General features: G+C 43.5%; 1 protein-coding gene across 1 annotated transcript; it reads right to left on the bottom strand.

Annotated features, from left to right (window-relative positions):
• Window positions 1-478: 478 nt before the first annotated feature.
• On the bottom strand, window positions 479-5,693 carry LOC123449262 (peroxisomal nicotinamide adenine dinucleotide carrier-like). The gene is made up of 12 exons (XM_045126409.1): window positions 5,406-5,693; window positions 5,247-5,335; window positions 5,062-5,154; window positions 4,901-4,975; window positions 4,606-4,736; window positions 3,528-3,582; window positions 2,899-3,054; window positions 2,365-2,433; window positions 2,172-2,279; window positions 1,562-1,630; window positions 913-967; window positions 479-733 (listed from the first exon to the last, which is right to left on the bottom strand). Exons 2-12 carry the CDS (start codon window positions 5,325-5,327, stop codon window positions 537-539), a joined length of 1,089 nt encoding a protein of 362 aa, XP_044982344.1. The 5' UTR covers window positions 5,328-5,335; window positions 5,406-5,693; the 3' UTR covers window positions 479-536.
• Between the last annotated feature and the right edge of the window lie 17,139 nt (window positions 5,694-22,832).

Below are 22,832 nucleotides of genomic sequence, written 5' to 3'. Positions count from 1 at the left end.
GGCGTGTTGTTACGAGCAGGACGACACTTCCAATGGACACCGAGGTTCGCATGCCCCAGCAATATTTCCCCATGTGACTAAGATCCGGTGCAACAAAGCGGATTATAAACCAAAAGAATTACTCCCTCTGATCCATAAGTGTCGTAGTTTTAGACTTTTAGTTCACATAAGCGATTACCAGTGAACAAACTCGGTTCAGCTAGCTGCTTTCGATGAAATAAGTGGCCAGACAGCTCCAGATGCCAGTGGTCACTTGCCATTGCACCAAGCGACAGCGTCATTGAGACAGTGACAACCAACATCGCACACCGCCAGACGGCTCAAGCCCCCCGGTTCAATAAACCACAACTATATCAATGTCTGGGACTTAGGCTATGGATTTCCCGAGGCACTAAAATGAATGGGCACCACAAAGAAGAACATCTTTGGCAATTAGAGATACTTAAGATTTTCTGACTAATAAAGAACTGAAAGTGCATTTTCAAGAGGAATACTACGTGTTGACACCATAAAATAATCTGATCACAAAACAAGATCTATCGTTTGTTAGATCTAGTAAGAAGCAGAGTCCTACTCCTGGCTACTAAAAGAATCACAAACTTGACCAGCTCCTCCTTCACCATAAAAAGGACCGAGGCGGCAAAAACACTCTGTACAATCTTTGTGCCCATTCCTTTGTAAAATCCGTGCAATCCCTCGTAGCGAATCATCTTCAATATCGCATCCAATGTACCTGGTAAATACAGGTGGTCAATCTCACGCCGCTTTTGAACAGAAGTGACACGAGTAGATACACAAGACATAAAACGAGGACACAGAAGATCGTGCACAATCAGTGCACACTGGTTCAGAAAACCATTAAAACTCCGACGCTTTTCACTAGTTTTGGTTAAATACACTGGTACAAGATACCTGTATATCTGGACGCCGCGTTTCTGCCAATTTCTTGTTTTGCCTGCAACCTAGACTGCAAGGGGATATACAATACAACGATCAAAACAGAATGAACAGAACATAACTTCTTGGCTGTTAATGTAAACCTCTTTTCAAACCGCCCGGAATACCGTGTGTAGCTGCATGCCTGATTGACTTAAAGGTGCAATTGGTTGCATCCACATTCCACAGCAGATCTAGATTCAACTCTTTTTGAGTGAAATTTTGATGGTGTTGTGCGATAACATAGATGACAGAACCAGACATTCATGATGCTATGCCTCAGGTACTAGATGGTAAGCAGTGAGCCTACTGATGGGGCTATTTTTCTCAATACTGCACTGCGGAAGATCAAGTAGTACTTCTTTGCTAGAACTAAGAAACAGAGTAATAAAATGGAAAGAAACCCCTTTCATCAGAGTCTGCTTTGCAGTTCAACTTGGTATAATCCAGTTGACTCATTTGGATATGTTCGCAAATTATGTTTCAGTTTTTTCCTAAATTTTCTAACTTGGGGCATCTTTCTACCAGATGTGCTTCGGATGAGTATGGGTGGGGCAGCACATTGGTGATAAACTTTGCAGGTGATGAAGTGAAAACTGAAACTGGTCTCCCAAATACTTCTTACCTTGACCACTAACAACGGGTAGGTCACAACAGTAGCTCCCAGCTTTGCTATTGCACCTAATAAAAATACCTGTTCAAGGGAAAATACTGAGAATGAAACATAGAAATATATGTGAGAATATTTCCAAAAACTTGCACTGTTGTTTAGCTTTGGATTTGAAGTACAACCAAACAAATATAGATCTGGGATGTGGAACGAGACAACGAGAAATAACTAATTGTCTAACTGCAATAACAGATAACATTGCATTTGTACCAAAATGGAGCAAGAAATAACAAGGAGTCAAGGATCCTCCTCCCTTAAGGTACCTCACAAGCTGGAAATTGTACAACATGCAGGCATGCCTAAAAACAGTATCTATAAATGTCCTCGCCGTTAGTGCCACTAAATGATCTAGATTTCTCAAATAATCACAGTGTATATGTTGAAATACAATCATGTAACCGAATGTGCTAGAGTTGTAGAGAAGTGGTCTGAGATAACTGCATCGCCAATGAAGAATATTTATTATATCAAGCATCAAGGGTATGCAAGGGTATGCAATTAAACAGTCCAAAATAACATATATTCATGAACATGGAGACATGAGCTATAGATAAATATCCCATACCTCCATAGCAGTGATGTTCTTCTTGGGGAATCGCTTTCCAGACCGCTTCGACTGGAGACGCTTTGACAGCGTTTCATATATCATAAACTGAATTGATGGATTGCATACCTGAAGGTTCACATGGTTCAACCAATGGAATTACATATATGTCCACTAAATTTTGGTTCTAATGTTCTTGAAACGGATAACAAACCATAATTAGTGTCGGAATAAGTCCTTTCCAGAATCCACTTATGCCTGATTCACGATAGACTTCCCGGATCTGTTTAACACTGATAGTAGTAAGTATGATTATGTCTCGGAACTTCAGTTGAGAAGTAGAAAGTTAATTATCAAGACTGGACACTGCAGTGTTCTAATGCCAGTCATCGTTACTGTTCAAATATAAGGATGGAAGTTTTAGCAGATGATATTCGTCATATAAGGTGCAGTAATCAAGCCAACAAAAATAAGGTATCGAACAACGTAATTCGAGACTAAATAGTTGGTGGAGTGGAATCTAGATGAATGCTCGGCCTATCTGGTGCTTGTAGGCTCTACAGACAAGCTTAATGTAACTTGAAGTTTAAACTCAAAAATTTCAGCAGAAATATCATCAGTAATTACATTTTAAAAAGATATATGGTTGGGACCCCTCAGAAACGGTATTTAATTTTGATGTTTATTAGTATTTTCAAGGAATCAGTATAGTAAGACCATTCGACAACTTAAGAAAAAGAGTGCTCACCGCTTGAATTGTGCCATATGGGCAAGGTTTTTCAGAATCAAGTTTTGCTAATCTATCCTTAAGAATATGAGCATCCATTGAATTGGCCCTGGGTATTTCCTTAAGCAAAAGCTCCCTCTTGGACTCTATCACCTTCCTTTCTGCCTGCGTATGTGTCTGAAAAGTAGCAGGCAAATCATCTACTGATCAGATATAAATAAAGCATTAATTTCTATGGAACAGCATATAGACACATTGCAAACTATTAGTGGTAGCGTTATAATTATAATCTCTTAGAGTGTGCAAAACCTTTGCACAGGTTTTCTGTAATAGTGGTTGCATTACTAGTACAGGCCTGGTAACGACCGTATGGACTTCCAACTAATTTCATGAAAGGATGGTGTGGCCTGATAAGTAGTAACCATTGTGCTTTGGTAATAGAATCGGACATGTTCAAGGATTCCTCATCAAAGACAAAGCAAACACAGTATACACGTATTAGGATGTAGCGGAAATCGTTGCACCGCTTCATTACAATAGGGTCTCATTAAGCCTATTCTGAATCTTGTAGTCTTCTGGTAGCTCTTTTGTTCAACGAAATTCGGTGGTTCTCATGCCAAATCAAAGGATGTTCGTTTAATAAAGTTTACCTGCATACGTGTGACAAGAACCCATATTGGAATTGTAAGAAGAACATTGATTGACCTGAAGCAGAGAAAGGATTCCATGAGCATGCCTAAGGATCAATCTCAACTCGGTTTTTTTTTATTCATAGAGATGCTTCAGTTTTTACCAATAAATAAACCAAGATAACTGTGAAGAACTGAAACGCGTGGCATGATATTCATGAATAACTTAAAGATGCATAATCCAAACAGATACAACCCGGATGAAAAGGACTGCAGCACTACAACAGAGGTAATGAAACTAGATGGCTGCAGAGAAACGGAACCCTGATATCCTTATGGACTATTCCTACTCCCTATGTCCGGGATTACTTGTCGCTCAAATGGATGTATCTAGCACTGAAATACATCTAGATACATCCGTTTGAGTGCCAACTAATTCCGGAAAGAGGAAGTACCATTTAGCAGTTTACGTGTTCGGTTGGTTATTCCCGTTGTATTTGTCCCTGCAACCAACCCAACACATGTCACCTAGGTGTACTCACTAAAGATAAATTTCATCTAGAAGTTGTCACTGATCTTTCATTGTGAAGAGGGTATAATCCACTAGACAACTATGAAGGAGTGTAAGGTGATTGAGTTTGGGTTGGGACATGGTAAAATTATAATTCATCAGAACAGAAACTGCCTTGGCTGGACAGGATTACAAGCTTACAACCTAATGTCAATCAGTGCTTCGGTCAGTCACAGGCAGGAACAGGGCAACAGTCATAGCTGCCCATACATTATTATTTATTGCATATTGTCTCCGTTTAAAAAATATATATATTGCATATTGTCACCTGCTATCTAGTTCAAAATGATTTCAGGTTTCAACAGTTAGTGAACATTTATATGTTCATGTCAAAGTCAAAGCTTCCACAGGCGCAAGTGCGCAACTCTTCTGCAAAAGCCTTTGTTTGATTGCATCGAAGCTGCTGGAATGCCCTCTTACACAAACACCAATAGATAAGTGAACAGCCCCAGCCAGGATTTCTTTCATTATCGTTTCAAGAAAGTTAAGTGACTGGTCCGTTGAACGAATGCAAGCAGATTGACTTACCCAGCAACAGCTGCAATAACAAGCCAAGAAAACATCCCAACAGTGCCATCCCCTAGGCCCTTTTTCCCACGAGCAGCTGCCACATCTTCCACCTTGTTCTTCAGAAGCTGGTAGAAGTAGTAATAGATTCCCTGCAAATGAAAAAACACAAATATGATACACAATTCAATCAGAGTAGATGGAATTATCCAAGTGTTACGTACTGGGAAAGAACACCGTAGATCCATGATTTTTCGAGAATAATGTTGCACAGACAGAAAAGCAGATCAAAAATTACAAAACTATTGTGGTTTACCTGGGAGGCAGCGGTGCCAATAAGTGAGGGTTTGAGGCCGCTGTACAACCCACCCCAGCCTTCCGTCTGGACCAGCTGCAGTCACTTGAATCCACAATTAACCACTAGGGCATTGGCATTGGCAACTGTAAATAAACGATATAGTACCTAAGAGGAATCACCTGGAGCATCTGGTAGAGGGTGGAAGCGTCGGAGCCACCACTACCGGCCTTCTTCTTCTTCGCTGACCTCTCTGTCTGCTGCCGAGTGTTCACCTGCTCCAGACATCACCAGGAAATGAGGGGAGTGAGCTGATTGGAGGCGAGTACAGGAACTAGTTTTGGCGGGATGGGAGAGAGGTCGGTACGGTCTGGAGGGGGTATGTGATGATCTGGGCGATGATACCGCCGCCGGCGCCGGCCAGCCCGTTCACCACCGCGCTCGACATGGCCCGACCTAACAATCGGGCGCAATCAGCAGGCAGTGTAGCAAATTGCTCCGAGCTAGTCGAGAGAGTGCTTAATACCTTTGCTGCTACTAGTATGGTACTGCTTGTCCGGTGGAGAGACAGCCGGCCGAGGCGCCCACCGTTGCGCCGAGCTACCGCGAACGCGAGACAGGGCGCCAAGGTAAGCTGTCGGTGCGCGCCGTGCGGAGCCCGGAGACGGACTGGGGAGCGAGATTAGGGAAAGGGAGACCGAATTGGTTGCCAGTTGCCAGTGGCGGACTACGGGGACGAGGGTGTGCTCCGCGATTTTTCACATTTCGCTTTCCTTCGCGGAGATCAGGGAAGAAGATCGGGGGGCTAAGAGCATCTCCAACCGCGCCCCGACACGTCCACAAGCGTTTTAGGGTCTCATTCACATAATATTTTTGTATTTTGTATTTATCTTTTTTTAACCCATCATTTTATTCTTTTGACCTCACATGTCATATTTTTGGTTGTTGTTGCTATGAGTCTCGTCTAACTGGTCCAATAACTACTCATTCGATTCTTGTTGTTGCACATTGCATCTTTTAAAAAAGAAATCGCCGATAGAGAAAGCTTCAACTACTTTTACCACTAAACATTCTTGTACAAAGAAATAGTGCGTCCTTATTATATGAATTGTGATGTAATAATTTGTTTTTTCTTAGTAAGAAACAACTTGATTCTAGCTTTTTCATGTAGTTGCTGCATAAATAAGATTTACAGTTGCGACCCGTCTGTGAATACTTGTAGTTACGACCCGACTATAAATACTTGCAATTGCGCCCCGACTATGAATACCTGCAATTGCGACTTGACTTTGAATATTTGCAGTTGTGATTAGACTTTAAATACTTGCAATTGCGACTTGACTTTGAATATTTGCAGTTGCGATTAGACTTTGAATAATTGCAATTGCGACCCTACTTTGAATACTTGCAGTTGTGGCCCGACTTCAAATACTTGCAATTGCGACCTGACTTTAAATATTTATAGTTACAATTAGACTTTGAATACTTGCAATTGCGACCTCACTTTGAATATTTATAGTTACGATTAGACTTTGAATACTTGCAACTGTGATCCGACTTTGAATACTTGCAATTGAGGTCCGACTTCAAATACATGCAGTTGTCACCTTGAAAGGATCGACATGGTTGACTAGAGGGGGGGGGGGGGGGTGAATAGACAACGACCACTTTTTAATTAATCTTAGCAAGTTAAGGTAAACAACATATGGGTTCACAAATATTACGACAATGAGGTGAACCCTAATGGAGCTAACAACGAGAGTTAATAAGACAAGTAAGATATAGTGAACAACATAAGCATACACAAAGTAAAGGTTAGAGATAACCACAAGTGGAACCGATGGAGACGAGGATGTGTTGTCGAAGTTCCTTCCCTTTGACAGGAAGTACGTCTCCATTGGAGCGGTGTGGAGGCACAATGCTCCCCAATAAGCCACTAAGGCCACCGTATTCTCCTCACGCCCTCGCACGATGCAAGGTACCGTGATTCCACTATAGGTGCCCTTGAAGGCGGCGACCGAACCTTTACAAACAAGGTTGGGGCAAACTCCACACAAAGCTTGGAGGCTCCCAACTAGACCACAAAGCTTCACCACAATGGAATATGGCTTCGAGGTGACCTCAACCGTCTAGGATGCTCAAACACCCAAGAGTAACAAGATCCGCAAGGGATTGGTGGGGGAATCAACTTTTCTCTTGGTGGAAGTGTGGATCTAGGCCTTCTCAACCAATCCCTAAAGAATCAACAAGTTTGATTGGCTAGGGAAAGAGATCGGGCACTTTTGAGCTTAGGGAGCAACAATGGAGCTTAAGAGGGTGAGAGATGATGTTCCACAGCTAGAAGAACCCTTTATATAGTGGGGGGGAATCCAACCGTTTTCCCACTCTCTGCCCGAGCTCCAGCGGTACTACCGCTGGCACTCCAGCGGTACTACCGCTGACCAGGGGCGGTACTACCGCTGGCCCCAGCGGTACTACCGCTAGGCCCCTGGTAGTGCAAAAGCACTACCACCGCCAAGAAAGTCTTTGCAAAAAGGTCCGTCCATGAACAACCGCTAGGCAGGCGGTACTAAGCTCCTGGAGCGGTACTACCGCTGACCAGGGGTGGTACTACCGCTGGCTGCAGCGGTACTACCGCTAGCATTCCAGCGGTACTACCGCTAGGGCCAGCGGTACTACCGTCGGGGACCATTTTGCAAGGAGGAAAGAAACACAGTGGCGGGGGCCGCTCCAAAGATGAAGGTAAGGGAAAATATGTGAAGTGTGCGCGTGCAAAGATAGATTCCACCCAAACCTTTCCACTACGGTTCCCCTCTTAATAGTACGGCTTTCCTATGACTCAAATAAAGAGAATCGTAGAGAGCGCCGTGCTTCCGTTCCATGAATGAGGAGGCGAGTCGTCTTGTGCCGTTAACGTGTGTTATCTGAAACCTTAACACACACGGTTAGTCCTTTACGGTATTGTCATCAATCACCAAAATTACTTAGGCATAAACTATGCCCCAACAATCTCCCCCTTTTTGGTGGATTGATGACAATACCGGATTTGCACAGTAAGAAATATGAGAACAAAAAAAAGATAGAGATATATGACAGTACGGGGCATATGACTCACAACATATGATGGAAATAAATCTCACATAAGTTCATGTCTCACAAACGATAACAACCTAGAAGCAAACCAAGTTCGAAGCAAACCACGAAAGAAAGCAAAGCAAAGCAGACAACAAAGCAAAGTTCGACTCTGAAAGCAAATCCAGCTCCTAGACTCTCTCCCCCTTTGGCACAAGACACCAAAAAGGGGCACACCTAACGCCACAGGTGGTTACTCCTCATCATCATCGCCAGACTCGTCGGTACCCTCCGGATCGTCCTGCTCCTCCTCTTCCGCCTCATCGCCAGATTACTGGTACCCTTGAGCCTGCATCCAAGTAGCCTCTGGAGTGATGTCGTCCTCTGATCCGCTGGAGATGTCAACATCAAGAGTCCTTAGAACACGCTTGTGCCTCTGGCGGCTCTCCTTCTGAGCCACGTGCGTTTGGTACTGACTCTTAGCCTGCATACAGAATAGAGTCTTCGTCTTATCGTGCAGTTTGATGGCCCAAGATGGCATGGCAGAAGAGCGGGACTGAGAGGCGGTTCCTCTGTCAGCAGCAGTCTCTGTGTCAGTATCCATGTGCTGAGAGGAAGTTGATGGGTTGGCCCATTTATCCTTGACGCGAAGCTTGACAGGGTCGTGCACAATGTAGTCAGACTGAATGTAGAGCTCCTCCTGCGGATAAGTATCTTGCCACTTCTGACGAATATAAGCGGACAGATAGGGTCCGTAGATGGGAACCTTATGCATCAAGATGCAGTTCCAGAGCTCCGTGAACATCACATCAGAAATATCAAGAGGGGCAGACTCCTTAGTCATAGCCTCCTCACAGAGCAGCAACATCTCAGCCAAAGAGCCATTAACCTCGCCGAAGTTACCAATGCGAGGGAAGAGGGTGTTGCGAAAGATCCGATGCATGATGTCCAAATGCTTGGGGAGCACACCCTTCCTCACATAGAGTTGCTGCAGTCTGTCCTTGGCTAGGGGCCTATCAGTGGGGGCTGCAGCATGAGGACGCGACCCAAGTGGAGTGTCAGCTCCCTGACATTCAACCTTGAGGAATGCCATGAATTCACGCCAGGTACCGGTCATCTTCTGAGTCCCAGTCATCCATACCATAGAGCGCTCTTCATCAGGAGAGAAGTGGACCGTGACATAGAACTAGGCAACAACAGTGGGGTCGAAATCTGTCTTGAAAGTGATGATGTCCTTGATGCCCAGTTTGTCAATCAGAGAGAGGGCGTCACTAAAATAGTCCAGGTTCCGCTGAAGATGAGCTAGGTCAATCCACTGAACGGGGACAAAGTTCTTCTTGAAATGCATGACAATATCACGGTAGATCCTGTAGTGATCCTTTGCCCAAACATGGTCAACATTCTTGATCACAGACCTCTCTTGGAGATAATGGTTCTGAGTGCGAAACCGCATAAAGTCCTTGGGGGGCATTGTGCGGACATTGATCCCCTTGTCCTTTTGCGCGGTCTTCTTGAAGGACTGCTTTTTGGGTTGCAGACCTGAAGTGGCAGAACCCTCTGGAGCCTCTGGGTTGCGATAATGCTTTGACTGCGTGTCCCGTGGGGGGTTCGAACGGCGAGAACCACCTGTGACACAAAACACACAGCGAAAAGAAGCGACAAAAAGAGTCAAGGCAATGAACTAGAAAAGGCAGAAAAGTAAACACTCATTGCCAAGCACATGAAAAGAATGCACAGTGAATCCTCCTGGCGGTAGTACCGCTACCCCTGGCGGTAGTACCGCTGGGGTCCTAGCGGTAGTACCGCTATCCCTGGCGGTAGTACCGCGGGGGGTCCTAGCGGTAGTACCGCTACCCCTGGCGGTAGTATCGCCGGGGTTTGATTTTCAGATCTGATAGATAAAATAGACCTCATGGATATGGCTACACGATTTTTACGAGGGGCATGGGCTGTATATGAACACTAAGAACTCCACCACAGCCCTACACACATGAGGATCACAGGTATCACCGAAATAAGTACATGCCTAGGCAAGAGAGAGCAAGTTTTAGATCTAATCCAAACATAGTTCAAGTGCTTGATCTAAAACAAGTAAATCATAGGGCATGGCAAAATAATCAGCAACGATTCATAGGACCTACACTCCCCTCAAATATCTCCTTCATGCCATCCAAGAACAAGGCATAAGATCAAAGACATGGATCCAAACCCCCAATGCTCCTAACCCTAGAACAAGAACATCAACCAAGAGAAGAAGGGGAGGAGCTTTACCGGGATTCATGGCCCTTGGAGGAGGAAGGAGAAGTGGAGCAACCCCTCCAATCCAACGGAGAGAAGGAGCTCCACGAATAGAGATCAAAACAGGGGGATTTCGGGCTAGGGGAGGGAGGAGCCGCGAGGAAGAAGAAAGAGCCTGGGAAAAACGGGCTCCCCCTCCTTTATATAGCCCAAGGGGTACGGGCCAGCGGTAGTACCGCTGTGGACCTGGCGGTAGTACCGCTGGATGCAGCGGTAGTACCGCTGGGGTCCTGGCGGTAGTACCGCTCTCCCTGGCGGTAGTACCGCTCCCCCTTGAGACAACCCTAAAAATTTCCTAGCAGGTCGTGTTAGATGGGAATCCTGGCGGTAGTACCGCTGGGGTCCTCGCGGTAGTACCGCTACCCCTGGCGGTAGTACCGCTGGGGGTCCTGGCGGTAGTACCGCTGTAAATGACACAACGCGGCCTAGGATAAGAGAAGAACTTGGGAAAATGACAAGTAAGTAAAAAAATATAGCACCTAGAAATATGTACTGACTTGTCATTGTATATCCTTTCTTCTATACGAAAGAAAGGTGGGAGGTGCGGTGGCCGAGGCCACCTATGTTTGAGACAATGGTATGACACCGCGAAGAATTATCCTTGGGTTCATGACCAATGCTCGTCTTTGAAGCACAAGTGCCATTTGACAATGGCTAAAGTGAAAGACTAGATTGATTTATGCATAATGGGGGGAGGGAAAGTTCATTGAGAGAACAACACTCCCCCTATGTCCATGCCTACATCTAGACCAAGATGGAATGCAAAGTGAGGTGCAACATGCCTAGTTTCAATCCACATTACTTGAATCAATGATATTTAGCTCATGCCTTAACTCCCGGAACCTTGCTTCATCTAGAGGCTTAGTGAAAATATCTGCAAGTTGCTCTTCAGTGTGGATGAAGTGAACCTCAATATCACCTAGCTTGATATGTTCACGAACGAAGTGATGGCGAATATCAATATGTTTGGTTTTGCTATGTTGCACTGGGTTGAGGGAAATCTTGATAGCACTTTGATTGTCACATAGAAGAGGCACTTTGTCACAAGTGACACCATAATCCTTTAAAGTTTGCCTCATCCATAGCAATTGTGCACAACAACTTGCAGCTGCCACATACTCAGGTTCAGTGGATGATAAGGAGACGCAATTCTGCTTTTTTGACGACCAACTTACCAATGAGCGACCAAGGAATTGGCATCCTCCAGACGTTGACTTCCTCTCCACACAATCTCCTGCCCAATCTGAGTCAGAATAGCCAACTAGATTGAAGTTTGCTCCTTTGGGATACCAAAGGCCAAAGTTTGGGGTATGAGCCAAATATCGAAAGATTCGCTTAACAGCCATGTAATGGCTTTCTTTTGGTGCGGATTGAAACCGTGCACATATCCCTACACTCAACATAATATCCAATCTAGATGCACAAAGGTAAAGGAGGGATCCAATCATGGAGCGATATACCTTTTGATCCACTGCTTTACCATTGGGATCACTGTCAAGCTTGCATCTTGTTGGCATGGGGAACTTGACCGGTTTGACATCTTCGAGCTCGAACCGTTTGAGCATGTCTTGAGTGTACTTGGCTTGTTTGATGAATGTCCCTTCTAGACCTTGTTTAATCTCGAACCCGAGGAAGAACTTCAACTCTCCCATCATGGACATCTCAAACTTCTCAGTCATTAGTGCAGCAAATTCTTCATTGAAGGAAATGTTAGGAGAGCCAAATATAATATCATCAACATATAGTTGGCATATGAACAAATCCCCTTTAACCCTCTTAGTAAAAAGAGTGGGATCTATCTTCCCAATTTCAAACCCACGATCTTGTAACAACTCAGTAAGATACTCATACCACGCGCGTGGGGCTTGTTTAAGGCCATAGAGTGCCTTATTAAGTTTGTACACATGATTGGGGAGCTTGGGATGTTCGAATCCCAGGGGTTGTTTGACATAGACCAACTCATTTAAAGGACCATTAAGAAAGGCACTTTTCACATCCATTTGTTGTAATTTGAAGTTATGATGAGAAGCAAATGCAAGCAACATGCGAATAGATTCTAGACGAGCAACAGGGGTAAAGGTTTCACCGTAGTCGATACCCTCGACTTGGGAGTAGCCTTGAGCCACCAATCTTGCCTTGTTTCGAATCACAATCCCATTGGCATCTTGCTTGTTCTTGAATATCCATTTGGTCCCGATGACATTATGTTCCTTCGTTGGCCTAGGCACTAAATCCCAGACTTGGTTGCGCTCGAAGTTGTTAAGTTCTTCGCGCATGTCCATAAGCCAATCCTCATCATCGATCGCTTCCTGTACCTGTTGAGGTTCACAATACGAAACAAACGCGTGATGCTTACAATAATTCCAAATCTGTTGACGGGTGGATACTCCCGTTTTTAAACTGCCAAGTACATTCTTCATAAGATATGACTTGACTCTCAGCTTGTTCGCAATCTTGGCTGCTCGACGCTCCAAGAGTTCTTCATTAGATAACGGGGGAGCATCGACTTGTTTACTTTGCTTGCCCTTGCGTCTTGAGCCGGCTGTTGGTGCTCCAGAAGGGAATTGCGAGACAGTCTCCTGATCATCTTGTCCTTCGACTTGAGCAGGTTCACTAGTTTGTTCTTGTATTTGTGGTTGCTCTTGATCTTGATCTTGTGCTTCTACTTGGTCTGGATCTCGGGGTTGCACTTGATCTTGATCATGAGCAGGTTCGGAGTCTTGGGCTAGTGCTTGTTGGAAATATGCCCTAGAGGCAATAATAAATTAGTTATTATTATATTTCTTAGTTCATGATAATCGTTTATTATCCATGCTATAATTGTATTGATTGAAACACAATACTTGTGTGGATACATAGACAAAACACTATCCCTAGTAAGCCTCTAGTTGACTAGCTCGTTGATCAAAGATGGCCAAGGTTTCCTGGCCATAGGCAAGTGTTGTTACTTGATAACGGGATCACATCATTAGGAGAATCATGTGATGGACTAGACCCAAACTAATAGACGTAGCATGTTGATCGTGTCATTTTGTTGCTACTGTTTTCTGCGTGTCAAGTATTTGTTCCTATGACCATGAGATCATATAACTCACTGACACCGGAAGAATGCTTTGTGTGTATCAAACGTCGCAACGTAACTGGGTGACTATAAAGATGCTCTACAGGTATCTCCGAAGGTGTTAGTTGAGTTAGTATGGATCGAGACTGGGATTTGTCACTCCGTGTGACGGAGAGGTATCTCGGGGCCCACTCGGTAATACAACATCACACACAAGCCTTGCAAGCAATGTGACTTAGTGTAAGTTGCGGGATCTTGTATTACGGAACGAGTAAAGAGACTTGCCGGTAAACGAGATTGAAATAGGTATGCGGATTGTAGCGACCCGACTCAAGACGAGTCAAGCCTCTGTGTATCTGTGCCATCCCTGGATCAGTATGCTGGCACACACAGTACATCAATGTATATATCAAAGTGCAATCACATGTAAATAGCGTAAAACTGATATATACCTTAAATATCTCAGCGGAAGCGGTCAAGGGAGTGGAGTCCCAATAAACACCAACGGCAAGTTGAGTGTAGACCGTAACCCCGAATCGTACTCTTACTCGTTGAAGAAAAATATCTGCAACATAAGACGTTGCAGCCGTGTAGGTCAGCATATTGAATATGCCGGCAAGTCACATAAGAGAGGGGTGAAAAGTAATCATCTATACTATATGCATATATGGCAGGTGGGGCTATAAGTTTTTAGCGCAAAGCAAAATTTTCTCCTACAACAAGAGGGGCTAAAAGCAAAATATTACTACAAAGGTTGGTTGTTAACGAGATGGTTCCGCCAACCAGTTCTCGTACCCGAGTTGTCAATAATTACCCTCATCAAATATATTTAATGGTGTTGAGAAATCCAGATAACTTCAGTTCCTTTGGCTCAAGTTGTCCATGACCGTGGACACGGCTAATCGATTAGGTTTGAGTACTCTGCAGAGTTTTGCACACGTTCCCCACAAGATTTGATCGCCTCCGTGTATGTCCTTGCACTTCAGGGTGTTTGAAGACCGGATGATCAAAACATGGTCTTTCAACGGGTCCCTCTGAATCCCTGTCGGTGCCCATCCATTCCTACCATTCTTCTACATCTGCTAGCACCGCCTGTCCAGAGTCGCCGCGTTGTCCAACCAAGCCAGAGCCCATAATGACTTGTGGCTGTGCAGGTAAGCCTTGGGTCTTGAAAATATCCGTCCGTCCCTTTGAGCCTGGGTGAAGCTTTCCGCAGGATGTCATGGCCTCTCCAGCATCCCGGGTCATCCACTGGGTTCTGCGGGGAGCCGATCAACCGTCCTTCACCCAGAGTTGCATTGCGTCCGAGGTCTTGAAAATCTTGTCTTAACCGGTCTTGATTATTTAATCAACCTTGCATCACTCGTGTTATGCACTCAACCGAAATCCCGTCTACTCAAGCATAGCAATATGAAATTTGTCGTCCCGGGGCCAAGTATCGGGGTTGTTGTGTGCCTACCACATGATACTACAATCTATACAAAATTTCCAAGTACCTACTCAGCATGCAATTGGGCATAGGATGGTAGAACTACGATGCATAAAACATAGGTGATAGTATGATCAAAGTGACTTGCCTGGTGATGTTGACGAAGAAGAATTTTCGTTCTCGGGAAATACGTGATAGAACTATTCGTCACTCTCCGATGAGATCTATATAATCAAACATAGTATTCACATAAGCACTCACACTAGCAATCATTCTAGCAATCAATTAATAAACAGCAATAAAAGTTGATGCAATCAAAAATCAATAAGAGAGAGTGGATAAAAATCCAAAGGAAACTTCAAAGAAGCTAGTAAGCCTTCTACTACATCAAACACTATATAGTTTTTGTTCTAACTGAAAATAAAACACTAAAATAGAAAAAATAACAGAAAACAAAATATAAAATAACTAAGATAACAGAAGTAAAATTTACATAACAATATTATTTTATAAGTATTTTCAAAATGGGAAATCAAACTAGCAATGCAATCAATTCGCAAGTTAGTATAGAACTAGAATTGATTCCATGCAAACAAATAAGAATAAATAAAATAAAATTTTGTTGTTGTTGAAAAGTTACTGGTAAATATCAAAAAACAAAATATAACTTGTCACAATTACAAAAAAAAAACAAATTAAGAACAATTAATACAAAAGAAATAGCAAGAAAACAAAAAGGCTAAAACAGAATCTGTTTTGCTTAAAAACCTAAGTAAAAATATTTAAAGAAAATTGAAACTTAAACTACTGAATGATATGATCAATACGAAGCAGCAGCAAAAAGAATCAAATTAAAAGCTATTTTTAAACTCCCGGAATAAGCAAAACAAGCTTTAATTCAAATCTGATCTAACTTAATTTTTATAAATCCAAACATAGACAAATTATATATCTACAGAAACTACATAAAATTTGTGATCCAACGCAAAAAGAATCACCTAATTCGGAGTTATAGACTAATAGATATGAATTTTCAAAATTGCAATTTTCTGAAAAAACTACAATACGGGATTTCGTGAATCTCACCATGGGTGACAGAGAGGAAGAACTCCGGCGAGGTAGCTGCTCCGGCGAGGTGTGGAGGTCACCGGCGGGGAGGGGGAACGGCAGAGGGGTTCTCGGAGGCGAGGAAGGGGGCGTCAGGTGCTCCTGGGCGTTCTTCTGTTCGGCTCCTTGCAGGAACAACAATGGTGGGGGCGTTATGGCTACGGGCAGGGAGAGGACGAGCTGATGGGGAAAATGGAACGAGGAGAGGTAGGGGCTTCTTATAGAGGTGGCGGGAGGCGCCGGGAAGGAAAGGGCTTCGCGAATCCCGGAGGTGGGGATTCTCCTCTCCATGGAAGGAAACTTCGTGTGACGTGAGGGAGAGAGGAGGAAGAAGATGATCCTCTGTTGGGCCAAATTTGGAAAGCTCTTAATGGGCTAGCTCCTATTTCCTAATAAAAGTGATTCTATTCCTATTTTCAAAACTAGGAAACTAAAACGTTAAAAAGGAAATCTAATCAATTCGGAATATAGAGTTTCTATATACTAAAATTATCAGAAAAATAAAATATAGATGATGGGCATTTTTCCATGGCAAAAATAAAAACTTCAGAAAAAAATATTTTCACAAAGTTGCCAAAAAGGTTTATTTTCTTTTGCAAATAATTTTCAAATGATCCTCTAAGTTTGAGGGTGCAAATAACATTCAAAATGCCCGGGTATTTGACGGTCATGTTCCTCCGCTCTTTAGAATGTATTTCCCGGCATTTCTTGCACGAAGAAAACGGATAGAAATGCAAGAGAATTCAAATGCAAATATCTCCGTTCAAATTATTTATAGTTGAAGAAGTCATGTCATCTTCTCTCTTTGCTTTTAAAAGCTTGAATTTGAATTCACCGGAGAAGGGGAAAGTCATTTTATTCCCTCTCATTCAAAAGTTTCGAAAAGTTTCAAATTTCACACAAGTTTCAATCACTCAGGCAACCAACAAACAATCAATCTATTAATTATATTAACATTCCAAAATTTATAATTTTGGGATGTTACACGGATACTGACGATCGAATCTCGAGCAAGTAACATACCGAAGGACAAAGGGAATGACATACGGGATTATATGAATCCTTGGCACTGAGGTTCAAACGATAAGATCTTCGTAGAATATGTAGGATCCAATATGGGCATCCAGGTCCCGCTATTGGATATTGACCGAGGAGTCTCTCAGGTCATGTCTACATAGTTCTCGAACCCGCAGGGTCTGCACACTTAAGGTTCGGCGTTGTTTTATGCGTATTTGAGTTATATGGTTGGTTACCGAATGTTGTTCGGAGTCCCAGATGAGATCACGGACGTCACGAGGGTTTCCGGAATGGTCCGGAAACGAAGATTGATATATAGGATGACCTCATTTGATTACCGGAAGGTTTTTGGAGTTACCGGGAATGTACCGGGAATGACGAATGGGTTCCGGGTGTTCACCGGGGGGGGGGGCAACCCACCTCGGGGAAGCCCATAGGCCTTGGGGGTGGCGCACCAGCCCTTAGTGGGCTGGTGGGACAGCCCAAGAAGGCCCAGGAAGAAAATCAAAGAGAAAAGAAAAAAAAGGAGGAGGTGGGAAAGGGAAGGACTCCACCTTCCAAACCAAGTTGGATTCGGTTTGGAAGGGGAGACCTTCCCCCCTTTGGTTCGGCCGACCCCCTTGGGGCTCCTTGAGCCCCAAGGCAGGCCCCCCCTCTCCCACCTATATATACGGAGGTTTTAGGGCTGATTTGAGATGACTTTTCCACGGCAGCCCGACCACATACCTCCACGGTTTTTCCTCTAGACCGCGTTTCTGCGGAGCTCGGGCGGAGCCCTGCTGAGACAAGATCATCACCAACCTCCGGAGCACCGTCACGCTGCCGAAGAACTCTTCTACCTCTCCGTCTCTCTTGCTAGATCAAGAAGGCCGAGATCATCGTCGAGCTGTACGTGTGCTGAACGCGGAGGTGCCGTCCGTTCGGCATTAGATCGTGGGACTGATCGCGGGACGGTTCGCGGGGCGGATCGAGGGATGTGAGGACGTTCCACTACATCAACCGCGTTCACTAACGCTTCTGCTGTACGGTCTACAAGGGTACGTAGATCACACATCCCCTCTCGTAGATGGACATCACCATGATAGGTCTTCGTGCACGTAGGAAATTTTTTGTTTCCCATGCGACGTTCCCCAACAGTGGCATCATGAGCTAGGTTCATGCGTAGATGTCTTCTCGAGTAGAACACAAAAGTTTTTGTGGGCGGTGATGTGCGTTTTGCTGCCCTCCTTAGTCTTTTCTTGATTCCGCGGTATTGTTGGATCGAAGCGGCTCAGACCGACATTACTCGTACGCTTACGAGAGACTGGTTTCATCGCTATGAGTAACTCCGTTGCTCAAAGATGACTGGCGGGTGTCAGTTTCTCCAACTTTAGTTGAATCGGAATTGGCCGAGGAGGTCCTTGGATGAGGTTAAATAGCAATTCATATATCTCTGTTGTGGTGTTTACGTAAGTAAGATGCGATCCTACTAGATACCCATGGTCACCACGTAAAACATGCAATAACAAAATTAGAGGACGTCTAACTTGTTTTTGCAGGGTATGCTTGTGATGTGATATGACCAACGATGTGATGTGATATATTAGATGTATGAGATGATCATGTTGTAATAGTTAATATCGACTTGCACGTCGATGGTACGGCAATCGGCAGGAGCCATAGGGTTGTCTTTAAACTAATGTTTGTGCTTGCAGATGCGTTTACTATATTGCTAGGACGTAGCTTTAGTAGTAATAGCATGAGTAGCACGACAACCCCGATGGCGACACGTTGATGGAGATCATGATGATGGAGATCATGGTGTGACGCCGGTGACAAGAAGATCGTGCCGGTGCTTTGGTGATGGAGATCAAGGAGCACATGATGATGGCCATATCATGTCACTTATGAATTGCATGTGATGTTAATCCTTTTTGCACCTTATCTTGCTTAGAATGACGGTAGCATTATGAGGTGATCTCTCACTAAAATTTCAAGACGAAATTGTGTTCTCTCCGACTGTGCACCGTTGCGACAGTTCTTCGTTTCGAGACACCACGTGATGATCGGGTGTGATAGACTCAACGTTCACATACAACGGGTGCAAAACAGTTGCACACGCAGAACACTCGGGTTAAGCTTGATGAGCCTAGCATGTGCAGACATGGCCTCGGAACACATGAGACCGAAAGGTCGAGCATGAATCGTATAGTTGATATGATTAGCATAGAGATGCTTACCACTGAAACTATTCTCGACTCACGTGATGATCGGACTTGAGATAGTGGATTTGGATCATGTACCACTCAAATGACTAGAGAGATGTACTTTTTGAGTGGGAGTTCTTAAGTAATATGATTAATTGAACTAATTGTCATGAACATAGTCTAATGGTCTTTACGAATTACGATGTAGCTTGCGCTATAGCTCTACTGTTTTTATATGTTCCTAGAGAAAATTTAGTTGAAAGTTGATAGTAGCAGACTTTGCAGAGGATTGTCCTCGTTGCTGCGCAGAAGGCTTATGTCCTTAATGCACCACTCGGTGTGCTGCACCTCGAGCGTCGTCTATGGATGCTGTGAACATCTGACATACACGTTTCTGATGACTACACGATAGTTCAGTGCAAAATACTTAATGGCTTAGAAGCAAGGCGCCGGAGACGTTTTGAAACGTCACGGAACATAAGTGATGTTCTAAAGAGATGAAATTGTGATTTCATGCTTGTGCCCTTATTAAGAGGTACGAGACCTCCGACAAGATTCTTTGTCCACAAAGTAAAGGAGAAAAGCTCAATCGTTGAGCATGTGCTCAGATTGTCTGAGTACGACAATCGCTTGAATCAAGTGGGAGTTGATCTTCCAGATGAGATAGTGATGGTTCTCCAAAGTCACTGCCACCAAGCTGTGAGAGCTTCGTGATGAACTATAACATATCAAGGATATATACAATGATCCTAGAGGATTCGCGATGTTTGACACCGCGAAAGTAGAAATCAAGAAGGAGCATCAATAGTTGATGGTTAGTAAAACCACTAAGTTTCAAGAAAGGCAAGGGCTAGAAGGGATACTTCGTGAAACGGCAAAACAGTTGCTGCACTAATGAAGAGACCCAAGATTAAACCCAAACCCGAGACTAAGTGCTTCTGTAATGAGGGGAACAGTCACTGAGGCGGAGCAACTCTAGATACTTGGTAGATAAGAAGGCTGGCAAAAGTCGAAAGAAGTATATTTGATATACATGATGTTGATGTGTACTTTACTAGTACTCCTAGTAGCATGAGGGTATTGGATACCGGTTCGGTTGCTAAGTGATTAGTAACACGAAATGAAAGCTACGGCATAAACGGAGACTAGCTAAAGGCGAGGTGACGATACGTGTTGGAAGTGTTTCCAAGGTTGATATGATCAAACGTCGCACGCTCCCTCTACCATCGGGATTGGTGTTAAACCTAAATAATTGTTATTTGGTGCTTGCGTTAAGCATGAACATGATTGGATCGTGTTTATTGCAATACGATTATTCATTTAAAGAGAATAATGGTTACTCTATTTTCTTGAATAATCACCCTCAATGGTTTATTGAATCTCAATCGTAGTGTTACACATGTTCATGATATTGGTGCCAAAAGATACGAGGTAATGATGATAGTACCACTTATTTGTGGCACTGCCGCTTGAGTCATGTTGGTATAAATTGCATGAAGAGGCTCCATGCTGATGGATCTTTATACTCACTTGATTTTGAATCACTGGTGACATGCAAATCATACCACATGAGCAAGGCCTTGTTTTCATTGAGATGAAATAAGATAGTAACTTGTTGGAAGTGATACATTTTGATGTATGCAGTCCAATGGGTGCCGAGGCACGCAGTGGATATCATTATGTTCTTACTTCAATGATGATTTGAGTAGATACTAGAGTATTTGCTTAATGAATCACAAGTCTGAAATATTGAAAAGTTCAATTCTGTTTCGGAGTGAAGTTCGTCGTAACAAGAGGATAAACTGTCTACGATATGATCATAGAAATGAATATCTGAGTTACGAGTTTTGGTACGCAGTTAAGACAATGTGGAAATTGTTTCGCGGTTCATGCCACCTAGAACATCATAGTGTGATGATGTGTCTGAACGTCATAGCCACACACTATTTGGTATGGTGCATGCTATGATGTCTCTTATCGAATTACCACTATCGTTTATGGGTTAAGCATTAGAGACAACCGCATTCACTTTAAATAGGGCACCGCGTATTTCCGTTGAGATGACACAGTATAGACTGAGGTTTAGAGAAATCTAAATTGTCGTTTCTTGAAAGTTTGGGGCTTCGACACTTATGTGAAAAAGTTTCAGTCTGATAAGATCGAACCCAAAGCGGATAAATGCATCTTCATAGGATATCCAAAACAGTTGGGTACATCTCCTATCTTAGATCCGAAAGCAAAGTGTTTGTTTCTAGAAACGGATCCTTTCTCGAGGAAAGGTTTCTCTCGAAAGAATTGAGTGGGAGGGTGGTAGAACTTGATGAGGTTATTGAACCATCACTTCAACCAGTGTGTAGCAGGGCGCAGGAAGTTGTTCCTGTGGCACCTACACCAATTGAAGTGGAAGCTGATGATGGTGATCATCGAGCATCGGATCAAGTTACTACAAGCCTCGTAGGTTGACAAGGTCACGTACTACTGCAGAGTGGTACGGTAACCCTATCTTGGAGGTCATGTTGTTGAGCAACAATGAACCTACGAGTTATGAAGAAAGCAATGGTGGGCCCGGATTCCGACAAATGGCTGGAAGCCATGAAATCCGAGAGAGGATCCACGTAAGAAAACAAAGTGTAGACTTTGGAAGAACTACTTGATGGTCAGATGACTATTGAGTAAAGATGGATCTTTAAAAGAAGACAGACGATGATGGTGATAAGTCACTGTTAAGAAAAGCTCGACTTGTCGCAAAGATATTTCCGACAAGATCAAACAGTTGACTATGATGAGACTTTATCATTCGTAGCGATGCTAAAAGTCTGTTAGAATTATGTTAGTAGTTGCTGCATTATTTATGAAATATTGCACGTAGGATGTCAAAACATTGTTTCCTCAACGGTTTCCTTGAGCAAACATTGTATGTGATACAACCAGGAGGTTTTGTCGATCCTAAAGATACTAGCAAGTATGCAAGCTCCAGTGATCCTTCAATGGACTGGTGCAAGCATCTCGGAGTTGGAATATACACTTTGATGAGATGATCAAAGATTTTGGGTTTGTACAAAGTTGGTGATAAACTTGTATTTCCAAAGAAGTGAGTGGGAGCACTATAGAATTTCTGATAAGTATATGTGGTTGACATATTGTGGATCAGAAGTAATGTAGAATTTCTGTAAAGCATACAAGGTTGTTTGAAAGGAGTTTTCAAAGGAATACCTGGATTGAGCTACTTGAACGTTGAGCATCAAAGATCTATGGAGATAGATCGAAAGCGCTTAATGGAAGTTTCAACAAGATGCATGCCTTGACAAGTTTTTGAAGGAGTTCAAAATAGATCAGCAAAGAAGGAGTTCTTGGTTGCGTTGTAAGGTGTGAATTTGAGTAAGACTCAAAACTCGACCACGACAGAATAAAGAGAATAGACGAAGGTTGTCTTCTATGCCTTAGCCGTAGACTCTAAAGTATGCCATGCTGAGTACCGCACCTGATGTGTGCCTTGCAGCAAGTCTGTTAAGAGGTACACAGAGTGATCGAGGATTGAATCACTGATCAGCGGTCAAAGTTATCCTTAGTAACTAAATAGACTAAGGAATTTTTCTCGATTATGGAGGTGGTTAAAGAGTTCATCGTAAAGGGTTACGTCGATGCAAGCTTTGACACTAATCCGAATAACTACGAGTAGTGAAACGGATTTGTATAGTAGAGTAGATATTTGGAGTATTTCCGAATAGCACGTAGTAGCATCATCTATAAGATGACATAAAGATTTGTAAAGAACGCACGGAT

Source organism: Hordeum vulgare, chromosome 4H, assembly GCF_904849725.1.
Source record: "Hordeum vulgare subsp. vulgare chromosome 4H, MorexV3_pseudomolecules_assembly, whole genome shotgun sequence".
NCBI classification, from domain to species: Eukaryota; Viridiplantae; Streptophyta; class Magnoliopsida; order Poales; family Poaceae; genus Hordeum; species Hordeum vulgare.
This window is presented reverse-complemented; position numbering and strand designations above follow the sequence as displayed.